Here is a 24025-nt window from a genome sequence, read left to right as displayed (position 1 = left end):
TGCAAAATGACTGAATGCTCTGGCAACCAGCTCGATTTTAGAAAAAGTAGGTTGTACCAAGGCATATAGCGGCTTGATACGCTGGGCATAATCAGGAATGTACGTACGACCGAAATTCAGAAAGGCCAGCAAAGACTGTAATTTTTTCAATGTCGTAGGAGCACGCAGACATGGGCACTTCTCCAGAAAGTGAGGAGCTAAGCCTCGACCCTCATTGTTGAGCTCGTAGCCCAAAAACAACACTGTATACTCTGCAATGTGAGACTTCGCAAAATTGAATTTATAACCGAAGTCTGCAAACATAACAATAATGCGATCAACGCGACACAGATGCAGCCACAATTCGTTGTCCGTGAGATAGATATCATCAACATACGAGGTCAATGCTCTCTAACAGAGAGACTACACGTGCGGCAAAGACGCCAGGGCTGTTTTTATAGCCCATGGCCAATCTTTTAAATTGTTTTTGCTTGCCGCCAGATGTAAATGCTGTCCACTGACTACTAATAGAGGACAGGCTATGGCTGTAAAAGCTATTTGATATGTCAAGTGTGGTATTAAACCTTTTACGCACAAGACTATCAACTAGGGCAGAACTGTGGGTGTTCTGTACCGCGCAGGTCTGGCAATGAGAGTTTTAAGTGCTGGTAATCCAAAAGTAGGCGGTACGACCCATCAGGCTTCGTTACAGTGAATAAAGGATTATTCATTGGTGACACACATGTTTCAATTACACCCTGATATTCCAATTGTTCAAGGATTTCCGCGACGTGAGATCTAGCTTCGTGGCGCATGGGATATTGGGGTTGTGGTTGAGGCATAGACCGTAAGGGAATCTCATGGCTGGGGGACAATTTATCCCAGCCTACCTGAGTACGATACAAAGCCGGTGCAAGCACCTGAGCCCACTCTTCGGCAAACCTTTCAGCATGCTCCTTTGGCACAGTATGCGCAAAGGACGGGAGGATTACCTCCTCCGCTCTAGGAGCATCTAAAATGAAAGTCGGGGGCCAGTCCGCCTCCGCCAAGAGAATGTCATAGGAAGAGGTCAGATTATCCCCAAAAATCCCTTATATTGTGTGTTGTATGTCACCTTCGATTAAGAGGATTATGTCATATAGTCTGTCAGGGGGAGCCACTCTAGTGTCCGCTGTTTCTACAGTAATGAATGTGTCAGTTGCTGTCGCCTCCAGATATAGACGTAGTGCTTGCCGCACTACTGTAACCTCTGCTGCGCTGTCGAGCAGCGTTATCGCCCATGTCAGGTTCAGAAGCTGCGTCCGCACTATCTGTGGTATACCTCGCTGTTAGCGCAGCAACCTTCTTATTTTGAAACGGGGGACGTTGACGTGCAAACTCGTCTTGCTTGCCTCTACCTTCAGCCTGACGGGATTGCTCACGTCCTTGCTAGGCACCCCGACCTTTGCCACGTTCTCCTCCACCGGACTGCGAGGCCGATGTTTCCTGTGAAGAACGAGGAGAACGTTCAGTAACCTGAAATCTATCAGGTGACTTAATACTAGTGCGATCGCGCAAAACTTATGTGCGCTCACTAGTCGGCTGTGTGGGAGACGCAGGACGAGACCCCTGTTTCTGCTGCTGCTTTCCCTGTTTCTTTTGTCGCCAATTTTGCTTTGGAAAATTTGGACGATCGTCTTTAACAGACGAGCTCACCTTAGTTTGTTGTATCAGGTCAGGAATGACTATAGTTGGTTGAACTCCTAAACTACTGCGGCCAATTGTTCTATACGCCTCCGCAATAATTTTAGGCAACTCTTTCGGCTTATCGAGTTCATCGACGCGGGCTAAGCCATTAGCCACTTAGAATTGTACCGTATCTCCCTTGAGGTTACCAAGGACGAGAGAGGCAACTACGTTGAATACTCCGACAAGTCGCATTCCCAACTCTACAGCCGCCTCCGGACCGTGGTTATCTTGAATAGGTTTAATGACGGAGGGAAGCACAGCCATAGACGGAGTGCTAAAGCACTTCGAGTAGACCGCGGCAAAAACCTTACCCCAGTTGTCACAATCAGACACTTCTGGGACTAAGACTTTCGGCAAATTAATGGTGAGGATCCTGTGTTTCTCCACTGTTGTAGAGTGTGGAAACACCGCTTCCAGTTGGTCAAATTTCTCGGCAAGCCAATAAGGCAAATCGTTTTTATTCTGGGGGCGCTTGCCCATCACCGAATTAACTATGACTGGGCTAATAACAACCGCAGGATGACCAGCTGGCAGACCCGCAACAGCAGGTGCCCCCACCTGAACATTGCGCGAAACGTATTGCACCAAAGCCCTATAAACTGTAATTAGGGCAGTATGGAGTGTACGCAATTCATCCACCGCAATAGTCAAATAGCAGGGGTGAGGCGTAAATCCGGCCAGCACCGGCCACGTGGCCCCTGGAATCGACAAAGGGCCGAGTCTAGCCGGTGCAACCGCATGGGGAAGGACGCCATTAAACCAAATGCTATGCTGCCAGGCTGAAAGGGGAATCTCCAGTGTCCTGTATGGCGTATAATTTGCTGGGACCCGTGTGTGAATATACGAGTGAAACATCTTATCATTCGCATTCACTTCCGGCAGCGTCACCCAAGAGTAAAACAACTCGTAAGGGTGAGACGCGTCCGCACTCCCCACAAAAATTACGGCCATCCCATTGTCCGGTACCCCATACTGCGTCAAATGACGCCGCAATGGAGTACGACTATGCGCTGCAATTTCGACCGCCATAAGGACACAGAGAAGAACAACGGATTTTAAAGAAGCACTAGGGTTCAGAAATATAAAAACACCTTTTTTAATGAACAAGCTTGTATGAAACTATTAGGTTATTAACAGGTAGGTGAAATCCGTCACTCCCGCTATCCGGAAACAAGAGTGAGGGTGTTGTGGACTAATATAAGCACTACTAAGGCGTTTCAAATCAAAAGACCAAACCCCCTGTGGCACAATGGGCGCTTACCCCAATTGGCGGCACTACAGGGCTTTAAGGGATGGGATGATGTTGGCATTTCCACGCTGGGGGATGTAATGAGAGGGACGACACTTAAATCTTTCCATGAGCTACAGAGGGAGTTCCATATGCCTCGTGAGCAATTTTTTAGATACCTCCAGCTCAGGCACGCCCTGTCGACCGAACTGGTGGGACTGGAATCGCTTCCCGACTTCAGCCCATTGGAGGCGAAAGTCTTCATGGGGGATCTACCGGATAAAAAAATCTCCAGGATTTATCAATCCCTTGTGACACATAGCTCCTCCACACTGAGTAAACTTCGGGGGGACTGGGAGGCGGATGTGGGCGCCCTGGAGGAGGAGGATTGGAGGGAGGCGCTGGCCGCCCCGCGGGGTGCTGCTATAGCCATGAGGCTCCGGTTGGTTCAATTTAAATACCTGCACCGGGTGTACTTTACGAGGACGCGGCTGTGGCGGGCGGGACTGATTGCTTCCCCGGAGTGCCTGAGGTGTGGCAGGGAAGAGGGCACATTCTTTCACACTATATGGCAGTGGGCATCCCTTGATCGATTCTGGAGGGGAATGTTGGCGTGTCTCTCGGAGGTGCTGGGGTGGGGGCTCCCCCGCTCGCCGCGGCTGGCTCTACTTCATGTCATGGACGATATAGGGGGCAACATATACAAACGTCATCTTCTGTTGCTGGGACTCACCCTGGCCAAGCGAGATATTGCTAGGGAGTGGAAGGCAGCACGAGCCCCTTCCATGATGAGATGGAAAAACGGCCTGGACTTCTGTATGGGGCTGGAGCAGCCAGTGTTCGAGGCCAGGGGGTGCTCACGCAAGCACTATAAGATATGGAAAAAATGGGCAGATTACCGAGGAATCGAACTGGCACCCCCCGTAGAGAGGGAGATAGATCCATAGGGGCAGCTGTGCATGGACATTGGTGGTCATGGGGGGGTTGCGCAGGGGCGCATGTGATGCGAGGGGAGTGCGGGATGGACCGAAGGGGGAGAGTAAGACTGGCTGTAGGAAGTGCGATCTTTGGGGGGTTGGGGGTAGGGGGGGCGTTGGGGTGGGATTTGGGGGGACTTAAAATACACAATTGTCTATTGCCTGTATGTACATGTATGAAGAATATGGCAGATGTCTCTGGGTTACAGGGCTCTGCATGGTGATGGCTATATTGACACAATAAAATCTGTTGTTAAAAAAAAAAAGGCCAAACGTTGGGTGCGCCATGTTGCAGGGATTCTGCTCATGCACAGAACTATGCGCAGGAAACCAGGACCTCAGTGAATTGTGGTGTACCAAAAACCTCACCTCAGTACCCAGAACCCCTATCTGACCAGCATCAGTGTCCCATTCGTTATCCGTATTATCCCGGAGGTCCCAATGTATAGACAACCCAGAACAAGCGACTTAGAGTATTCTCAGGAATGGTGGGAATCAGAAATACCTGTTCGCTATTATTCATATAACAATCCACGACAAGAGTAATCAGAGACACGGTAAAGTTTAAAAGGTTTATTTTATAAACTACGTGTCCTAAGATGCAGTACTTTAGCTAACATAAGCAGACAAATGATTATAATTAAAACCATCAGCATTGTTACAATACCATAGAAAATGAAAGGAGAAATCATAGTATAAATGACAGTGGAATACAGCCACCTTCCTTTCGCTAGTAAACTAATAATATTTGACTAGTAGAAGGTCTCTAGGCTTGAATGGGGAACCCCATACCGTAAAGATCAGCTTAGGTGGATCACATCACAGGATCAGCGCCTGGAAATGTTCTTCTGCAGAATGTGTTTCAAACGCATGCAAACTGTAATATTAAAGGCTCTCGACATTCAGGTATTTGCAGCTGTGTGCATATTATGACTAGAGAGTGGGACACGTGCTTTACTTACTTGGGGGTCAGGATCTACCGCGACGTTGGGGACCTGCTGGAGGGTATCATAGGGCGAGGTGTGCGGGCCCTGAAGGGATGCATGACCTTTTGGGCATCCCTCCCGCTGTCGGTACTGGGCCCGGTGGCGCTGTTGAAGATGGTGGCCCTGCCACGGCTGCTTTATTTTTTCCGCACCCTGCCGGTCTGGATCCCCCCGCGCGTCTTTGCGGAGCTGAGGTCACTGGTGGTCGGCTTCCTGTGGGGGGGGGGGGGGGACGGCGGCGGGTGGCTTAGCGACTTTGGTGCGGCCCAGACTCTACGGCGGATTGGCGGTCCCCGATTTTGAATTGTACTACCTGGCGGCACAGCTACAGGTCCTGACGCAAAATGTCGCTAGAGTATTTAGAGGCCCTGAGCACGAGAGGGACTCCGGGATCCAGAGACACGTTTTATCCTACATAGTCCTGCAACAGAAGCTGGACTTAAGAGACCTCACCATAGAGGAGAGAACCCTCCGGCAGTGCTGGCGCAGGAGCATGAGGAGAGCGAAGGCGGTGCACCCGTATGCGCCAGAGATCCCGCTGGGGATGCTGACAGCGTTGCCACATGGCGGTGATTGGTCGCCGCTGGCGGAGTGGGAAGAGCTGGGATTGCAAATGGTGGGAGACCTGTATGTGGACCGGGCGTTGGCGCCATTTGGGGTGCTGCAGGAACAGTTTGGCCTCCCGGATGGGAGTTACCTGTTACACGCAGCGGTGTGCGCGGCGGTACAACGGCACTGGAGGGAGGGCCTGGTGGAGCCCGCGGTGGTTCAGACCTGCCAGTATGTGGTGATGGCGGCGGGGAGAGTTAAGGCGGTCACCTGCATCCACTCCCGACTGCTACGGGAGGGGTTGGAACCGCTCGCGGCGTTGAAGGAGAAGTGGGAGGGTAGTATAGGAAAACCCATCCCGGACATGGTGTGGAGTCATATTATGCGGAGGACATGGAAAGGGAGTAGGAATGCCCGCTTCCAGCAGGTGCACTTCTTTGTACTGCATAGGGCTTATCTGACCCCGGGAAGGATTAAACGGTATTTTAAGGTGCAGGATGCGGCGTGCCCGAGATGTATGGAGCTTGGAGCGGAGCTCGACCACCTCTTGTGGGGGTGCCCCCGGCTGGGGACGTATTGGGTTGAGGTGGGGGAGCTTTTGAACGCTGTCACAGACCGGGAGGTGGAGTTTGATATGGCGGCCTGCTTATTGCTCTGGTTCCCTCACACGGCGAAGACGAAAGTGTCAAGTAAATTCATTGACTTGGGCCTCCTGCTGGCCCAGAGAGAAATTACGTGGCACTGGAAATCGCGCGAGGGCCCGTCGTATGGGAGATGGATGGCTGAGTTGCTGAAGTGGGCTAGCTGTGAAAGTGTGCTTAGGAGGCGTCAGGCGACCAGGGCAGGGGATGAGAAGGGACTGGAATGGGTGAGGGCATGGGAGCAGATAGTACAGGCTATGAAAGATTACCAGCTGGAGAGCACTGAGCAGGAGGACCGGGAGGGAAGGGCTCCACGAGGCCTAGGGGCCACAGGCGAACAACCGGTAGCAGTAGCAACAGTAAGCTAGATTTCATGATCGGGGCCTCCGCCAGCAGTAATGGGTGGGTGGGAGGGTGGGGAAGGGGGGAGTTATTGGGGTGTTGTAGTAATATACTGACGGACAGCTGGGGACTGAGGCGGATGGGAGAAAAGCAGATATTGCCATGGGAGATTGACCTGCTCTATTGTGCCAGGATGGTTCTGATACTCAGGGGCTGGTGATGTTGTGCCGCCCAGCCTCCGGGATGTGGGCTGAATGGCTGTGTATAATATTACAATGATGCGAGGGCTCTGAGGCACATTGTGGGCATGGGCCGCTATTATGGAGTTCTCATACTTAATTCTGCAATAAAAATACGTTTCAAAAAAAAAAAAAATGACTAGAGAGTGGGCCGATCAACCTGGACTCAAAAACATACATTGTCTGGCGGCTCAGAGTGTTTTGCACACCATGTTCAGACCAAGGTCGCAGTGCACGTCTAGGGATGTGAACAACAGACAGTTCTCATGTGAAGAAAAGGCAAGCATGCAGTTCTCAAATAATAACATGTCTCAGCAGTGTTGTGTGCAAAAGCAGCAAAAGTGGCAAGATGGCTTTCTAAAAGCTAACGCGCTTATGCTAACATAGCAATGTATGCATCTAAATCGCTACCTTCACTACAGTGTCTGATGTGAATGCGATAACATGTATCAGCCTCAGGTCGGTGGTCGGCAGAGTGCACACCAAGAATGCGCATGTTCGGTTTAGAGCTTAAAATGTTTTACACCCAACTCGCACATGCGCACTAGGCGCTGCTCATTAGAAGAGCGAGGGTTGTTCCATGCCGCTCTTTTAATGAGCAGCCTAGTGCGAATATGCGGGCTGGTCACAAAAAATGTTAACCCCCAAACAGGACATACGCATTCCTGCTCAAACCAGGCGGTACTTGCCAAGGTGCCAACGTGGGACCCGGCCCAGGAGGAGCAGAGACGGCTCGGACCCAGTAAATTGCTTAATTTCAATCTCCCCCGCGCCGTGCGCGACTCCCGGTGTGTATTAGCAAGATATAATTCAATTTTTAGCTGCTGCTGCTGCTCCTCTTCCTCAGAAACACACACCCGCTTGTGCGCACTCTCATCGAATCTCCCAGTGAAGCACCTCCTTTAACCGCCATATCACTTCAGACACTGGTATTTGGGGGAGTGGGGACACCTCTTCGTGTTCCCTTCCCCCTCCGGCACTGGGACTTCCCTTTCAATCAGTTTAACGTTTGTGTCAAAAGTAAACGACCTCCTGGGCAGAGAGAGGAGTTTGCTGCTGGCCATCTCCTGAATGTTTGACAGGATTTACAGAAGAGTTACCATGCCGGGCAATTGAAAACAAAGAGCCATCGAAAGAGTCTGGGTTGTGCATGAGTGTGCCTTTCTGCAAAGAATGTGACTCTCCCCTCCCACCGCTCCTACAAGTGAAAATCTGGGACTGGGAACCCTCCCTTGGGGTGTGAGAGGTGAGTTTTTAGAGCGCATATTTAGGACTTGTGCTCAGATGTTTATATGATAGGTGGAACAACTTCCTCACTGTGCCCCTTTATAAATACTGGGTGTTCTTTTGGATGTTAATAGCGATTGATCGTTTATTGCATTACACGTGGACGTTGGGGCTCCTGTTTAATTTATGTGCATATTAACTGGAAAAAATGTTGTGTTTGCTTCCTGTGAGGTCGTTGTGAATTCGTGGGTCGCGCAATTTAATGCGCGGGGGAAGGGAATCAGTCTGCATTCGGAGACAGAGCAAAAGGTGTTACTGTCCACGTTTTGCAAGTAAACTGGTATATTGTCACTTATCGCCTCACCATTTGGCTATTGTTTACAGACGTATTTGAAGAATGCCCCTTATAAAGTATTGTCTAATTTCAAGTTATTCACGCTGCTGGTGGTGTGTAGAGTTTCCAGTCACCTGACACTGTAGTGCAACATGCCATTGGCAGTGCTCTGAATGTGGCCTACCACACTGAAGCGCTTCAATTAAAATGTGAAAATGGCCCGCTCAAGAGTAGCATTCCGTCGGCAATTCTAGAATTTGGCACACAGTGCGATGTTTCTATAGATACACTGGCTCACTCAAGTGCAATATTCGTATGGACATGTCATCCATTTGGCACACAGCAGGACAGTATTCACGTGACAGTGATGTAGATTCGAGTTATTGTAGTGTCCCATGGTAATACTGTGCATCTGGAAGTCTATAATACAGTATGCCAGGCCATCCTGTTGATTTACCTCACTACAGTGCACTATTCTCACGGATATTGGGGGATTTTGGCACATTGTACTGCAGCATTCTTTTGATAATGCTGTGGCCTGCTACGGTGAAATACTACTATAGAAATGTGAATGTAGCACACTGCAGAACAGTTTGACAAACAGTTGTGCAGTGTCTCTATAGAATATTGTAATATTGGCACTGGTGAGTGCAGTTTTCATATGGTCATGCTGGCGATTTGGCACACAAAAGCATAGTGCTAATGTGGCCATAATGCAGATATGGCACACTGTAGTGCAGAATCCGCAAGGTAGTCCTGGGGGTTTAATACAAGATAGTTCTGTATTTTGTGGTCATACTATGACCTTTGTAAACTTCAGCACAATATTCCTGCTGTATTGCTTTGGATTTGCATACCCCCCCCCCCCAAATCCACTTATTGCCGTTGGGCTCGCACGCGGCGCTCGCTCGCATACATCCATTCGTTATGCATACGCCCCACCCCCCCCCCCCCCCGTTTCACATTCCACCAGCCGCCACTGGTTGTAGGCCCTGTTCTGTGAGTCGGAGGGCATGTGAATGACTAATGGACCAAGAGAAAAGAGTGCTAGCAGTAGCCTGTGCTGACCCATAGAAGTGTGCGACTGCAGGAGTCAAAGTCAACATGTGTTAGTTAGATTCATAATCAGCCCAAGAGTTGATTAGAGCATGGTATGGGTCCAGAGGAGAGAGAAGTAAATAGTGTGTGTGTGTGCCTGTGAGTCTGTCACTCAATATGTCCCTCCATAATAAATATTGCTGCACCCTTGACCTGGTTCAAGGACTGCCAAAAGTGTATTTTAGCCCCTATCAAAAAGGTTTCTCTTCTGGGACACGGGTGTCTGTTCATAGCCTAATAGTACCAATTGCATATTCATATCATCCTTAATATTAATGGCATTCTCGATCGAGCTGTTGCATACTGGCAGCCATCAATTACATATTAAGAGTATGTCTGGCCCTGCTGTAAGTCATCCCTGACACAATGGTGGCTGCCCCTTGCATAATAATGGCCATGAATGTTATATGGTCGACATCCTGGTCTTTAAGGTGTCTAGCTTTGGCACAGTGTTAGCCTTGGTATAGTGGTGTACATTTTAGCATAATACAGCCGTTCTTGGTGTTATGATGAGCATCCATTACCTATGACTGTAATCCCTGAGCACTTGACGTCCATGTGAGGCATTTGTACACGTGAGTACTCAAAAATTGCAAACTGATGTATGGGTAATGTGCATTTCCTATAAATGAAAACTGCTACTTTACAAGCAATACGTTTTTCTTCTGGGAAATTTCGTTTTGTTTGCCCAAAATGGAAAGTGATAGACAAATCTGTGTATGTTCAGAAACTGGTATGCCGATGAAGACAAAAGGATGCAATTGCAAAACACATTTAGAGTTGATAGCTGAATGATAATTGAAGCTGAGTTAGGGAGACGTATTGCTGTGGTTGTATCATTTGTACCAGAGGGCATGTGATGATTTGAATGTTACTTCATTAGTCATGTAGAGACATTTAATATTGATAACCTTGTCCTGGTATTTCTTCTGGTAACCTTGCCTAGAATGCTTGTATGCTCACTATTGATCATTCTGTTTACTGTGGTCATATTGTAACACTAACTTGTGTGGTCGCTATTTTACAGTTAAACAATCTATTATTAGCTCAAGAGAACTTTTGTTCAGCCGAAGTAGCTCTTACTTCGGAAAAGGATGGAGACCCCTGATCTGGCAGAATTGTTCTCACTTTCTCAAAGAAAGGAGCAACAGTACAGGCAACTTGAGTACAATGCATGAGCTCCCAGTATTGGTAGCTGATAGCACAAATTCTGAAGAAAGAAGCCAGCTTTAATTCCCCTTATACTCAGACAGAGTCCGATTGATCTCAACAAGGAATTGGTCAGAGTTTGCAGTAACACAATGCAGATGAGATCAGTTAACATCCTTCTCCGGCTCTACCTTAAGAAGTGCATGGAGATTTCTGGAAGCAACAAATGGGCAGAACTGAACTCCAGAATGGAATATGTAGTGGATCCTGTTTCAGAACTTGCCTGGAAAGCAGTTATGGGAACTGATTGGCATATGCAGGCTTGAGGAGATAGAACAATGATCAAAGTATCATAAAAATCACTGACAATCATTGTAGGAAGATGGATATCTGACTATGGTTACCCCCAACTTTTTGCCTAGTGTCTAGCTGGTTTTTCGACTTAGTTGGCCTGAGATCCTGCCATTCAGGGTCTCAGGCTGTCTGCTCTCTCTTAAAAATGGACTCCATGTACCCTAGGTACATACACAATTGGTAAAGATCACCTTATTGGACCCTGTACAGTGTACCCTAGGTACCCAGGGCATAGGTGTACCCTAGGCCTCCCAGGGGTTGCAGCATGTATTATGCCACCCCTGGTCTGGCCTTCCAATCAGACACAACTGGCTGATCACTCAGCTGGGGCAAGGTCGTGTAATCACCCCTTGCTTAGATATAGTATACCTATATCTACCTTATATATAGACACCTGTGTACCTATCAGCCACTCCTATGGCAGGCCTTAACAATCCTGGAGGCAGAGTGCTTGGTAACATGTGAGATGGTGCTCTAGCATGAGCTGAGCCTGTCTGCAGCTTTCGGAGCCATGTCCTTATAGCTGTTCTATGATATAGCCTACCATATACTCTTAAAGTGCCTTATAATCTTAAACGGTTATGGTAACTATGGTTTGGCTTTATCAAAACATGTCGTGTAAGGTGTCTAACACTTTGGAATAATACCCCCATACCATTTCTGGTGATGAGGATATTATTCCTCCCTTCTAGAGGGAGAGACATGTTAAAATCCTACTTTGCTGTTTAACTCTAACCAAAGCCTCAGCATCACAAAATGGATGCTGCTGCCACAGACACGAGTCTGACCTCCTGCTGCTGGGAGTGATCCCGGCAAGGGAGGCTTGGACAATAGGTTTCCTGCTTGGGGAGGTGCTAGCACCTCCTCAGACAGACTTTAGTGTATTGGGGCAGGGAGGGCTGAAAGGAATGAGACATGCCTGGGGCACACAAGGTGTCCCATGCATAGTCCAGTTCAAACCGGTGCTGGGGCACTCCAGCCCCAGTCCTGGCGCGAAACTGGACAAAGGGAAGGGGGTGTAACCACCCCCCTCTCAGGTCCCACCCATAAGCCGTGACCTAGCAGGTAACCCAGCCCCCCAGATTAGTATAAGAGTGGTAGCTGGGCCCCAGGAGATTAGATTATCCTGAACCTGCAACTTGAACAGAAACTCTGGACCTTCGACATTCGACGAAAGAAGAAGACTGAAGAATCTCCCTTGTGGCCAAGGAGTGGCTACCCTGTGCAAACAGGCACCATCAAGAGACTACCCTTTGCTTTGCTGAAGTTCTACGAGGGACCGACTGCAGAGCCCGACCAGAGCCTTGACTTCCAGACTTCTCCGACCCTGATCCACATCCACAGCCGTGCTGAGATCCGTGGAGGAGACGAGAGACGTGGGACCGGCGACCTGGGAAAAGTGGCTAGTATCTTCCAGCGCAGCTTCTGAGGCACCCTTGAAATTGTGCACCGGGGATTGAGAAGCCCCAACCCCAAGCACCATCTGCACCGAAGATCAGCCCCCCACACTCCACGAGTCCTGCGTGGGGCCCTTCTGCATTTTCCTGCTTGCCGCGCCTGTCCGGTTGCTTGCCCGTTGGCTAGTGGCCTTTGTGACGACGCATCCAGAAATCTTCACTGCTGGTTTGGCTCCTCCAGACTGGCTCCTGCTGCCTTGCAAAAGAGAAGCACCCCAGACCTTCCTGGTCTGCACCAGAAGCAAGTCCTCCGTTCTTCGTGGGTTCCGCTTGCCAAGGCTTGGTGAGTCTTAGTTCGACTTCGACGCCGCCGACAGCAAGAGCCTTCGTGGGACAGCTCGCCTCCTGGTCCTGGTCGTCCTCGACGTTCCCTGGTCCTCGTGGCTGCAGCGACAAGCTTCACCTTCACCTGCAATCTTCACGACATCGCCTGGTTCCTTCCTGGTTCCACGTGGTCACTGGCTAGTGACCTTGACTCTGTCCCTTCTGCTTGCAGGTATCCTCTCTTCTTGATCCCAGCCTTGGGATCCACCGGACACTCTTCACTGACTGCCTGTCAGCAACTTTCCTTCAGGCATCCATAGAAGTCCACGACGAAACCCGACGCAAGTTCACACCTATGCACCCGCAGTCCGTGGGCTAGGTAACTTGGGTACTTCGGTGCTCACAAGGGTAGTGACTATCCTAGGGTCTAGTTTCCGAGTCTCGACTCTTTAGCTGCTTCAGAAGTGTCCTTAAACTGTTAATTGCTAACAACTACTATTTCTATCGACTTTTACGCATTACGCGTGAGTGTTTACACTCTGCACCTGAATCCCGTGGGCCTCCCACTTCCTAACTGTTGCTAGTGCAGTGTAGCCCCAGCGATTCCCTAGGCCTAGGCCTTTCCTATTTCCGTGACAGTGGTCCTTATACCACTTCTTTAGTATATGGTTTGCGTGGCCCCTAGGGCCTAACTGTATTACTTACCTGTGTGACTTAATGTATGCTTGAATAAGACTGTGTTGTACTTACCTCTAATCTCATAAAGAGTGCTGAGGGTTTGACTAGAATAAATACACTTTATTTTATATATATATATATATATATATATCTGTTGTGGTGTCCTTTCATTTGGTATTCAAGGGATTATATATGGTATCACAGCTGGCTTCACATGCCATTCAGAGTTTAGCCTAAGACTGCTCTTGTCCATGCTACCACTAGGATAGCTGGTCTATAAGGTTGACTTTACAACCAATCACCATAAGGGTTGTTTGGACTGATATAGGGAGTACACTAGAACTAGTGACATCATACATCAGGCCAACTTCTCACAATCATCCCTCCAAGTCTCAGTCAGAGGGATGGCATTCACAGGCTACATATATCAGCAGTTTAGAACCATATTGTGGAACGGAATTTGGACTATATCTGTTTTCCAAGAGTATTAGAAAGTTTGTGAATGAAGACTGGAATATGAAAAAGGTTCCACACTAGAGTTCATGATGGAGTCAGGGTCAGGGTCACAGAAGGTCTTACGGTAGCGCAGCCTGATCATATGATTGGGGGATCCTGACAGAGAAATGACCTCAGTCTTGCTGTGTAATAAGTAGCATTGTGAAAAGTTGCCAGTTTACTTGATATGCAGCTTAGTTCTTTCCAGAAAGAGATGTTAGTTTTGAGCCAGGTGATAAAACCACAGTGGTTTAGAGTGAGTTAACACATTTTAAGTATTGTTCCTGAAAAAATGAAGACAACATTTTTGAGTCCATTTGCTGTAACAATAGTTATAATAGATGAAGCAATATTTCTTCCCTATGATGTCCTGAGGCTGGATTTAGGGATATTGTGAATCTGGAGAGTGTGTGTGAAATTCTATATAAACAATTACGAAGTCAACATATTGAATGAAAGGGAAATGCCCGTTCTGTTCATATTACTATTTCAAAAACGGTATTTAGTCTGTCATTTTTTAAAGTCTGAAATGATACACTTTCGTTTTTCAATCAATTTAGATTGGAGCACTGGCTGTAAGCACCAATGCCGAGGAAGAGAATCCTCACGATGGAGAGCTGACGTTCCTGGGAATGGTGCTAGCACACTTACCAGTGGATCTGCTGCTTGGTAAACTGATCGTCCTCGGTCATGTCTTTGGATGTCTAGAAGAATGTCTCATTATAGGTATGCTAAAAGAAAGAAGAAAAGAAGCAAACTGAAATACATCATCATAAAATGGTCAAAGTAACATTAAAACACAATTTCTGTTTGCATTCCAGCGGCAGGTCTCTCTTTGAAGAGCTTCTTTGCAATGCCCTACAGACAGCATCTTGATGGATATAGGTATGGAGTAAGCTATATTTTTGCAAGCGAGTTTGTGAAGACAGAGGTAGAAAATAAATTCTGAATTGGTTTGGAGTACTTTCGTATGTGTTGATCATTTATTCAAATGCACGACGTTGGAAAAAAATACCCACAAGAATCGATTGGAATCCATTCCCTCCTATTATCCTGTCCTACCTGGCCCTGTGTCATTGATATTAGCTACCGGTTGTGTCCCCAACTGATGTTCACAGGCGTGTAGGTTTATAGTATGACACACCCCTTCCCTACTGTATGTTTGTAACTCTACCCTCTCCTTCCGGACTCCTTGGGACCCAAAAATCAAACCACTTTTTTCTGCAAAAATAGGCCACAACACATGCACCCTCCTGTGGCAGTGGTCCATTGGAATGTACTTTCACAATTTTAAAGTGCTCTGTTTCCTATTGGGGCTGAGCGTCACTATATAAATTAAACCAATGCTGTAAATAAATATTATGTTTCTGTGGCCTGCATGGGGAACTTTGACTTAGCAGGGAGCAGTCTAGTCTCAGAAAAAGGTGTTGTCTATCAACACCTAGTGAAGAGTGTGATGGTAGGACAGTGTTACTCTTGGTGGCTCCACTAACGAAGCTGCTCCTGACTTCATTCCTGCTGCCTGTGGCATGCTGGCAAACTGCTCTAAAGAGCCCTCCAAGGCACGTGCTGTTTCATACACTAAATGACTAAGGCATTTGAAATAGTACTAATTAAAAAATATTCATTCTAGTTATGTGTCACTAGGGGTGGCATCAACCTAATAGCAGAATGCTGGAAATCGAAATGTGAGATTAGTGTTGCTGGAACATTGTCACATTTCAGGTTTGGGGTGTTCACTTTTGTGGTCCGCTTACTAAAATGATAAAGATTTTGAAAAATCTCAATGTTTTTGAACAAACTAATATAATAAATAAAGTGTTTGGTGGTAGCCGGAGTCTTCCAAAATATATTTCTAAAAATTGAGTCCTTTTCATATTGTGATTATACAAAGTTGTTCCCCATCAAGGCAAGAAAAAGCTGCCTTTGAGTCTTGTTGGGGGAAACCAAGGTCTTAAGTGCTTTTTTCAGTGTATGATCTATTTTAAAAGAAATAGCTGATTGGTACCTCGTGAAATCATCTAACACATTCACTTTCACGCAGTAGCCCTAATGTATTTTTTTCTGCCGCTGGAAAATCTTTTAAATCCTGTTACAACCATCTTGTTTCAAGTTGGGGCCACTGGATTATAGGAAACTGATCATGCGATGGCTAATGAGATTTTCAACATTTAGGATCCACTTAAATCACAGATATACTGTTAGCAGAAACATTTTCTACAAAGGATATTGTGTTTTAATTAAATGGCTTTAAATCACCATAAGGAGTTATATACCGGACATAAGTCATACAGGAAATACTGTGAACCAATACAAATATTGACCCATAGTAGTATAGCATAATCTCCACAGAATGCTTTGCTCTGGCGCAAACCCTCCGACGGTATTGGCTTCAGCTCTTGCCTACAGTTTACTGGGCCATAGAATAATGGCTTCCGGTTTTGTGCTGTAGTTTAAAGTCATTGCGACACATTTTTATACAGATAGGTGCATCAGTCACATTAAAAATCTGTGGAGGCCATCCTTGTTACCAGAAAGCACTAGAGTAAAACTGAAAACTGGCTTATTCTGTAAGGATGTTCAAAAATTTGATTTCACCTGATCCGTTGCATCTGTGTACATTCAAGGAAAATGGGTTCTCTGTGTCCTAATACTGGAACAAGTCGGAACTATTTTACATTGCACAAGATGGATGATGAGGATAGTTTTCGCAAAGATTCAAAGTGTATTGTCTGCATTCATACGGCTGAAGGGTGCACTTTGGGAAACTGACACAAGGAGGATGGAGACAGGGCTGTCTTTATAAATTCCATGAAGACTTTGTTAGCAAGGGGCTGCTCAGCACTACCATTTGGTTGATGGTAGGGATGAGGGGTGGAACTGCAGTTTCCTCTGTGCAAAGTGAGGGCCTTTTGAGGCCAGGTCTGTCCTTTTGTCTGTACCTGTTTTTGTGTCAGGGATCTAAAAGAGGCTATTAGTTATGGATTCCTTACCTTAGAATTACCCTCAGGCGTCCGACTGGATCCGGAGAATTTTTCTGCAGCAGTACCCCTGCGCGTCGGTAGGTGGCATCAGTTGACTCCACGTTCGTCGTTGGCGCTGTGATCGTCGGAATGACGTCGCTGTATCTACTTAGATGCTGCCTCTGCACGCTGACGTCAGTTCTTTTTTTTTCCGCGCCAGCCAGCGCACATCCGGAGAGAGGGGTACCTCACTTTTTGACTGTTATTTTTCGACTTTTGTCGACATCTTTTTCAAGTCATTTGACTCCTAGTGCACAGGGATGTCACATCGGTGGACTGGCTTCAAACCTTTTGGCTCCTGTCACAAGTTGATGTTGGTTACGGACCCGCACCTTGTGTGCCTGTGGTGCTTGGAGCGCGATCTTGAACTGAAGTCGTGCTCCGACAGTCGGGCCATGAATCCGAAGTCTTTGTGGGAGCAGTCCTTAAAGCTTCTGGAGGCCCTGCAGTCGGCTCTACGCTGCTCGAAAGGGAGGTCGCTGGACTGGTCACGGAGTCACAACCATCACTCCTCTTCTAAGTCTTCATCTCCGGGTTAGTCGAAGCACAAAAACAAGTCGAGGAAGCAGTTCTCTATGCTTCCTCCCAGTCTGTTGTCCGACGTGACGCGGGATGCTGAAGTATGTCGTCCAGCTTCTCCTGCGGAGCCTGTTGGGTCTGCTCCGAGCTTCCCTTCCTTCCCGGGAGCCGGAGCGACTCCTGCCCAACTTTGTAGTTTTTACGAAGCCCTCCACTCCATCTTTGGGCAACCCAACTCCGCCGGTGTGTCTTCAGGCCCCACGAACTCTGCTGGGGATTCTATACCTTCCATGCCGGCAGATTCGGCCTTCGCGCCGCATGGCCCCCAGTGATCCAGGCGGCCTGGATCCGTATCTGCACTGGTCGACCTTACGACACCTCCTCGGGCACAGAATCCATTGGCGACACCTCCGCCCCCTCCAACACCGGTTGTGTCCCCAACTGATGTCAACCCCAGCCTTCCCCTTGACATGGACATGCAGCCAAACCGGCGTCAACCGATGCCGGTACCGACTGGTACTTTTGTACCTCTTTTCTACCCTCGTCTTCCCTATCGCCCTGAGTGGCAACCAGAGGAGGGTGAGGAGGATTGGAAGGGGTCCGTGGACCTTCTGGCAGACCATTTGGAAGAACCGGACTGTAGAGAGGATTTGGGTGCGGCCAGTGGTGTGGACACTTCTCCAGTCCTTGACATGCTTTCTCCCACTACCATGGCTACGGAGGAGGGAGCCTCTTACGCTGTGGTGTTGCGTAGGGTGGCTGAGGCCTTGAACTTCCTACAGTGGCGGTTACGACTAACCTCCTGACTGAGGTGCTTCAACAGGCAGTGGCCTCTTCGGAGCCCCTGCTGCCGTTCAATGAGGCCCTTACTGGCATCCCTCTGGGCACTTGGTCCTAGCCCAGCACAGGGGCTCCTGAGGATAGGATGATTGTCCCATGCACCGCCCAGCCCCGGGCGACCCCATTTTGCTCTTCCAACACCCTACCCCCGAGAGCTTGGTGGTACAAGCCTCAACTTCCAAGGGCGCGTTCCCTACTGCTCCACCTGATGGGGAATCCAAGAAGCTGGGTCACATTGGGAAGATGTTTTCTTCCGCTAGCTAAGGACTGCGGTCAGTGAACACCGCATGTATCTTGGGCCGTTACACCCACTCTGTGTGGCACACGGTCACGCAGGTGCTGCCACAGTGCCCAGAGGATGCCCGGGCTGTGCTTTCCAGTGCAGTTGCTGAGGGTGGAGATGCAGCGAAGTTCGCCATACGATGTGGGCTGGACATCGCCGACAGGTTGGACGATTTCGATGTCGGTAGCCCTGAGACGGTACGCCTAGCTGAGATCCACTGGCTTTTCGGGCGATGTCCAATCCACTCTTTTGTATATGGCTTTTGATGGCCATCGCTTGTTTGGTGACAAAGCGAACAACACGCTTGAGCGCTGGAAGGATTCTAGAGCTACGGCCAGATCCTTTGGCCTTGCTACCACCTCTCCCCCCGCGTAGTCCGCTTTTCACCTCTTTCGTTGCTACGTAAGGGGTGCCCCACTACGTTCCGCCCAGAGCCACATGCCTGTGCAAGCTGCCCAGTCTCTGCGTGGCCGAGGACGTGGGACCCAGCGTTGTGGGTCTGTGGGACAGCGGCCTGGCTAGTCCACCGGCACCGCCTCTGCATCAGCCTCAAAACCTTCCTACTACTTGTCAGAGCCACCAGTTGCCAGTGGGTAGCAGGATTCGCCATCACCTCCCCCACTGGCACAACATCAAGTCGGACAGGTGTGTTTTGCAGATAGTCCGAAGGGGGCTACTCACTCCTCTTCGAGAATACCCCTCCCTCCATGCCACCTGCTTCCCATCGCATGTCGGAGGATCACCTGGCCCTTCTCCGTCAGGAAGTTACGCTCTCTTGGCCAAGGGAGCTATTGAGTGAGTTCCTGCCCCAGAAGTAGGTCGTGGCTGTTATTTCCACTACTTTCTGGTGCTGAAGAAGGACAAAGGCCTGCGTCCTATCTTGGATCTCAGGAACATCAACCGCTTCCTCCAGAAGGAGAAGTTCAAAATGTTGACACTGGCTCAGGTTCTGTCTGCCCTCGACCCTGGAGACTGGATGGTGGCATTAGACTTGCAGGACGCTTATTTTCATATCCCCGTTCCTGCCTGCCTGCCCACCGGCGCTACCTACGGTTTACGGTAGGCCACGAGCATTTTCAGTTTACCATGCTCCCCTTTGACCTTACCAGCGCCCCTCGGGTGTTCACAAAAGGGATGGCAGTGGTCGCAGCTCATCTGCACAAATCAGGGGTTTCAGTCTTCCCCTATCTCGATGGGCTCGCCCTAGTCTGTTGTCTCCCACTTCCAGACTACGGCGGGCCTCCTGCACTCGCTGGGGTTCACGATCAACGTGCCGAAGTCGCACCTGATTCCCTCTCAGAAGCTCCTCTTCATCGAAGCGGTTCTGGATACAGCGCAGTTTCGGGCTTATCCTCCCAAGCAGCGATATATTCAGTCTATGATTCTGATTTTTCAGCCTCTATCCCGGGTTTTGGTGAGAAAGAGCCTGAGGCTACTGGGCCTAATGGCCTCCTGCATCCTACTGGTGGATTATGCCAGGTGGCACGTGCGGGCTCTGCAGTGGGACCTGAAGTTCCAGTGGGCACATCATCAGGGCAATTTTTCCAATTGTGTCCAGATCTCGGCGGGCACTGCACACAATTTGCAGTGGTGGCTAACGAACCAGGATTGAGTCAACGGCAGATCCCTCTCCCTTCCCCAACCAGAGTTCACAGAGGTGACAGATGAATCACTTCCTGGGTGGGGCGGCCACATGGGGGAGGTGGAGATCAGCGGCCCCTTGTCTCCGGTGGAGACGGGCGATCCGTCTTGCACTGAAGGCATTTCTTCCTTCTGTCGAAGGGAGAATAGTGCAGGTGTTCATGGACAACACCACTGCCATGTGATACTGCAACAAACAGGGCGGGTGGGGTTGTGGACCCTATGTCAGAAGGCCCTTCGCCTCTGGACATGGCTGGAACATCAGGACATATCTCTGGTGGTTCAACACCTGGTAGGTTCACTGAACACCAGAGCGGACGAACTCAGCCGCCGGTGCATGATGGCTCACGAATGGCGTCCTCACTCTGAGGTGGTGCAAGGTCACTTTCAGTAGCGGGGAGAGCCTTGCTAGGATCTATTAGCCACCGAAGAGAACGCGCAATGTCAGCAGTTCTACGCGTTGGAATTTCCAAAGTGGCGTTGCTAGGCAACGCTTTTCGTCGCGGGTGGATTTGCGGTCTTCTATACGCTTTTCCGCCTATACCACTTCTGCCCAGAGTGCTGAAGAAGATCAAGCGCAACCAGGCCGAAGTCATTCTTGTAGCTCCGGATTGGGCACAAAGAGTCTGGTATCCCGAGCTCTTGAACATGGCCATCGATCCTCCGATCAGACTGCCTCTTGGGGAGGATCTTCTGTCGCAGCAGCAGGGGATGATCCTCCACCCGAACCTATCCAGCCTCCACCTCCTTGCGTGGAGATTGAGCGTGATAGTTGACAGCTTTTGACCTTCCTCCCGAAGTCTGTAGTGTCATCTTGGGAGCCAGGCGTCCCTCCACTAAAACGGTATCCGCCTGTAGCTGGAACAAATTTGTGGCATGGTGCACAGCAAAGACTGTGGATCCCCTTTCTGCCCCCCCTTTCAGAGGTTCTCCTCTTCATTCTTTCTTTGGCCCAACAGGGCTCTGCTCTGCGCACCTTTAAAGGCTATCTTTAGGCCATTTCGGACTTTCTCCGGCTTCCGGATCAGCCTTCTGTTTTTAAGTCCCCTATTGTAAATAGTTTCCTTAAGGGCATTACTCACCTGTTTCGTCCTATTACTTTCGTAATGCCCCAGTGGGACTTTAACCTTGTCTGACTTACCTTGTGTGCGCTCCCTTCGAGCTGCTACATAATTGTCCTCTCAGACTCTTGACCTTAAAGACTGCTTTTCTGGTTGCGATCACTTCTGCTCGCAGGGTCAGTGAGCTTCAGGCTCTTTCTTCTAAGCCTCCTTTCCTTGCTGTTCATACGGACAAGGTTGTCCTCCGAACTTGACCTTCTATTCTTCCCAAAGTGGTTACCTCTTTCCACATAGGACAGACCATCACTTTGCCCACCTTCTTCCCGCATTCTTCTAAAGAGGAGGAGAGGCTCCACTGTCTGGATCCAAAACATGCGCTCTCATTTTACCTGGATCGCACAATACAATTCTGGATGGATTATCAGCTCTTTGTTAGCCATGTGGGCGCCAAGAAAGGTTGGGCGATGAAAAAAAAGAACCATCTCTCAATGGGTCATTCTTTGCATTAAAATGTGTTATTCCTTGGTGAAAAAGGAACCCCCCCAGTAGTGTTACACGCCCATTCCACCAGGACGACGGCAGGCAGCCACTACTGCTTTGGGACATGGAGTCCCTCTTCATGACATCTGCTAGGCAGCCACTTAGGCTTCATTGCACACGTTCACTAAACATTACTGCCTGGACAGCCAAGTCCGAAGAGATGGCTTCTTTGGCTGCTCCGTTCTTCAGGACTTCCTGGTGTGAAGTTGGTTAGCAGACCCACCTCCGTGGTTGGTATTGCTGGGGTATCTATTCTAAGGTAAGGAATCTATAACTAATAGCCTATTTCAGATGAACAAGTTCCTTACTTTCGGTAAGGATATATCTGTAAGAGACATATATTAGTTATGGATTCCTTACTACCCCACCTGTCCTCCCCATTCTGCGAACTGACTTCTAGAGTAAGGGACTTCCTTTCAGGGCCCTATTTTTATGCTCTAGTGGTCAGTGTCTTGCATGGCTCTGCGCTTCTGGCTTGGACTGTCGTGTAAAGAACTGACGTCAATGAGCAGGGGGCGGCGTCTAAGTAGATACCGCAAAGTCATTCCAGCGATCACAACGCCAACGACGAACGTGGAGTCAACCGACGCCACCTACCGATGCGCAGGGGTACTGCTGAAGAAAAATTCTCCAGATCCAGTCTGGCGTCTGAGGGTAATTCTAAGGTATGGAATCCATAACTAATATATTTCTCTTACAGATATATCGTTACCGAAGGTAAGTAACTTGTTCAATTTGATGACAGCCATGTGTAGAACCATCACAACTCATTGTGCCCATATTGTGAGTGCTGCAGCTTTGAGACAGCCAATGGGTTGCCAACATCACCGTCCAGGTACACGGTCTAGCGCTACTTCAGATTGCAGAAAAGCCACTTTTATGCCCAGGGCCTGCATTTGGTGGCGGGCACCCCCTTGTCTGGCCTTAAAATTGGTGCAGGTCAGTTCCTCCCTTTCCCCTGGGTTTGGCTCCAGCCTAACTAGTGAATCCAGGTAGTCATGATGTTACGTTCATTTGTGTGTGCTGGAGGTAGGTTACTTTGAACTGTAATTGAGACAGGGCACAGCTCCTCCATATCCATCCTGTCAGGAAGACCTACTGCCCTCTACACCCAGTCCTTTTGTTGCCTGGCTGACCTCATTATAGATTTCCCTGTGGGAGAGCCACTACGAGCCAGGGCAGGTGGCCACTCACAGAAAGGCCCCAGAAACTTTAGGCAGGAAAAGTCCAACTTTCTAAAAGTGGCATTTCCAAAAGAAAAATGTAAAATCTGACTTTACCATTAAAGAGGATTTTAAATTGATAATTAAAACCAGTGGCACAAGTATTTCGCTAGCTGATACCAATTCAAATTTAGCATTTAATGTAACAAAGTGACCCAGTGTTTCTAAATGGCAGCAGTCAGGCTTGCTACAGGGAAAATCGTTTTTGGGAATATTCGGCTGTAAGTACATGTGATATATTCATTCTGCATTTCCTACTTTTAAATATCATGCATCCTGCCTTTTTGTTCAGTAAGGCCTAGATATGGGTGACTTATTGATATTTTAAAGGAAGGTTTAGGCCTTTCAAAAGGGGTATTTTGACAGGTCCAATTTGCAGTTTAAAACTGCCATCAGTAGATTACTTGTGTGCAGCTCCAAGGCTGCGCAAGCCTGTAGTCCCTCACATGCAGCGTGTTCATGTGTAACCACTGCAGTGCGCTTTACTCTAGCTGGGTCGCAGCAGCCTTCTCTTAAGAGGCGGACACTGGCAGTAAGCACACGCAGTTCAGTCACTATACAGTCACTGGGAGTGAACTCCAAGTGATTTTCAGTGGCAATCCGGGAATTCTGTACTTTTGTGGTGTAAGCTGAGAAAGTAGTGCCACTAATGGTTTTCTTTCTGTAAACAGGAATTATGTAGCATGGCGCCAGCCTGGAACATAAGTTTCTGGGTTGGGTGTATTTTGTGATATTTGCTTGAATTAATTTTTGTCACTTTCCATTAATGCCTCTGTGTGTGATGCACTATGGTTTAAAAGAGGATCATCTTGCTTTTTGAAACCAGTGTCAAGTCTTCAGGAGCGAGAGTGTAGTTCCTATAGTATCCTTCATTCAGGACCTGCGCTGTTTTTGGATAACATACACTGTGGGTCTGGTGGCATACTGACTCTGTACACCCCGCTGAGTATGTTAGCCAATTTTTGCATTAGCTAACTCACAGTGCCACTAGAATCTCCTTTTATCAGAGAGATTAGTTTTTGGCAACCTCAAAACTCAACATACCCGGAATCCTCAGACTCGTGGAAACAATATACTACTTATCACCCAGCCACTCGTGCTTGCTCATTTTGTCTGAGATACACAGAAGAAACAGTTGGACGTGTTTACAATAAGAATTTATTGCACTGT

At 48.6% G+C, this 24025-nt stretch overlaps 1 protein-coding gene across 1 annotated transcript in view; it reads left to right on the top strand.

Annotated features, from left to right (window-relative positions):
• The window catches only part of TDRD9 (tudor domain containing 9), a 2714501-nt gene that overhangs the window by 1000192 nt on the left and 1690284 nt on the right, over window positions 1-24025 (top strand). The window contains exons 16-17 of the mRNA XM_085626273.1: window positions 14286-14451; window positions 14547-14610. Coding sequence (XP_085482399.1) covers window positions 14286-14451; window positions 14547-14610 — 230 coding nt within the window. The remainder of the gene's footprint in view (window positions 1-14285; window positions 14452-14546; window positions 14611-24025) is intronic.

Source organism: Triturus cristatus, chromosome 9 (assembly GCF_964204655.1).
Source record: "Triturus cristatus chromosome 9, aTriCri1.1, whole genome shotgun sequence".
In the NCBI taxonomy this organism is placed as follows: Eukaryota; Metazoa; Chordata; class Amphibia; order Caudata; family Salamandridae; genus Triturus; species Triturus cristatus.
This window is presented reverse-complemented; position numbering and strand designations above follow the sequence as displayed.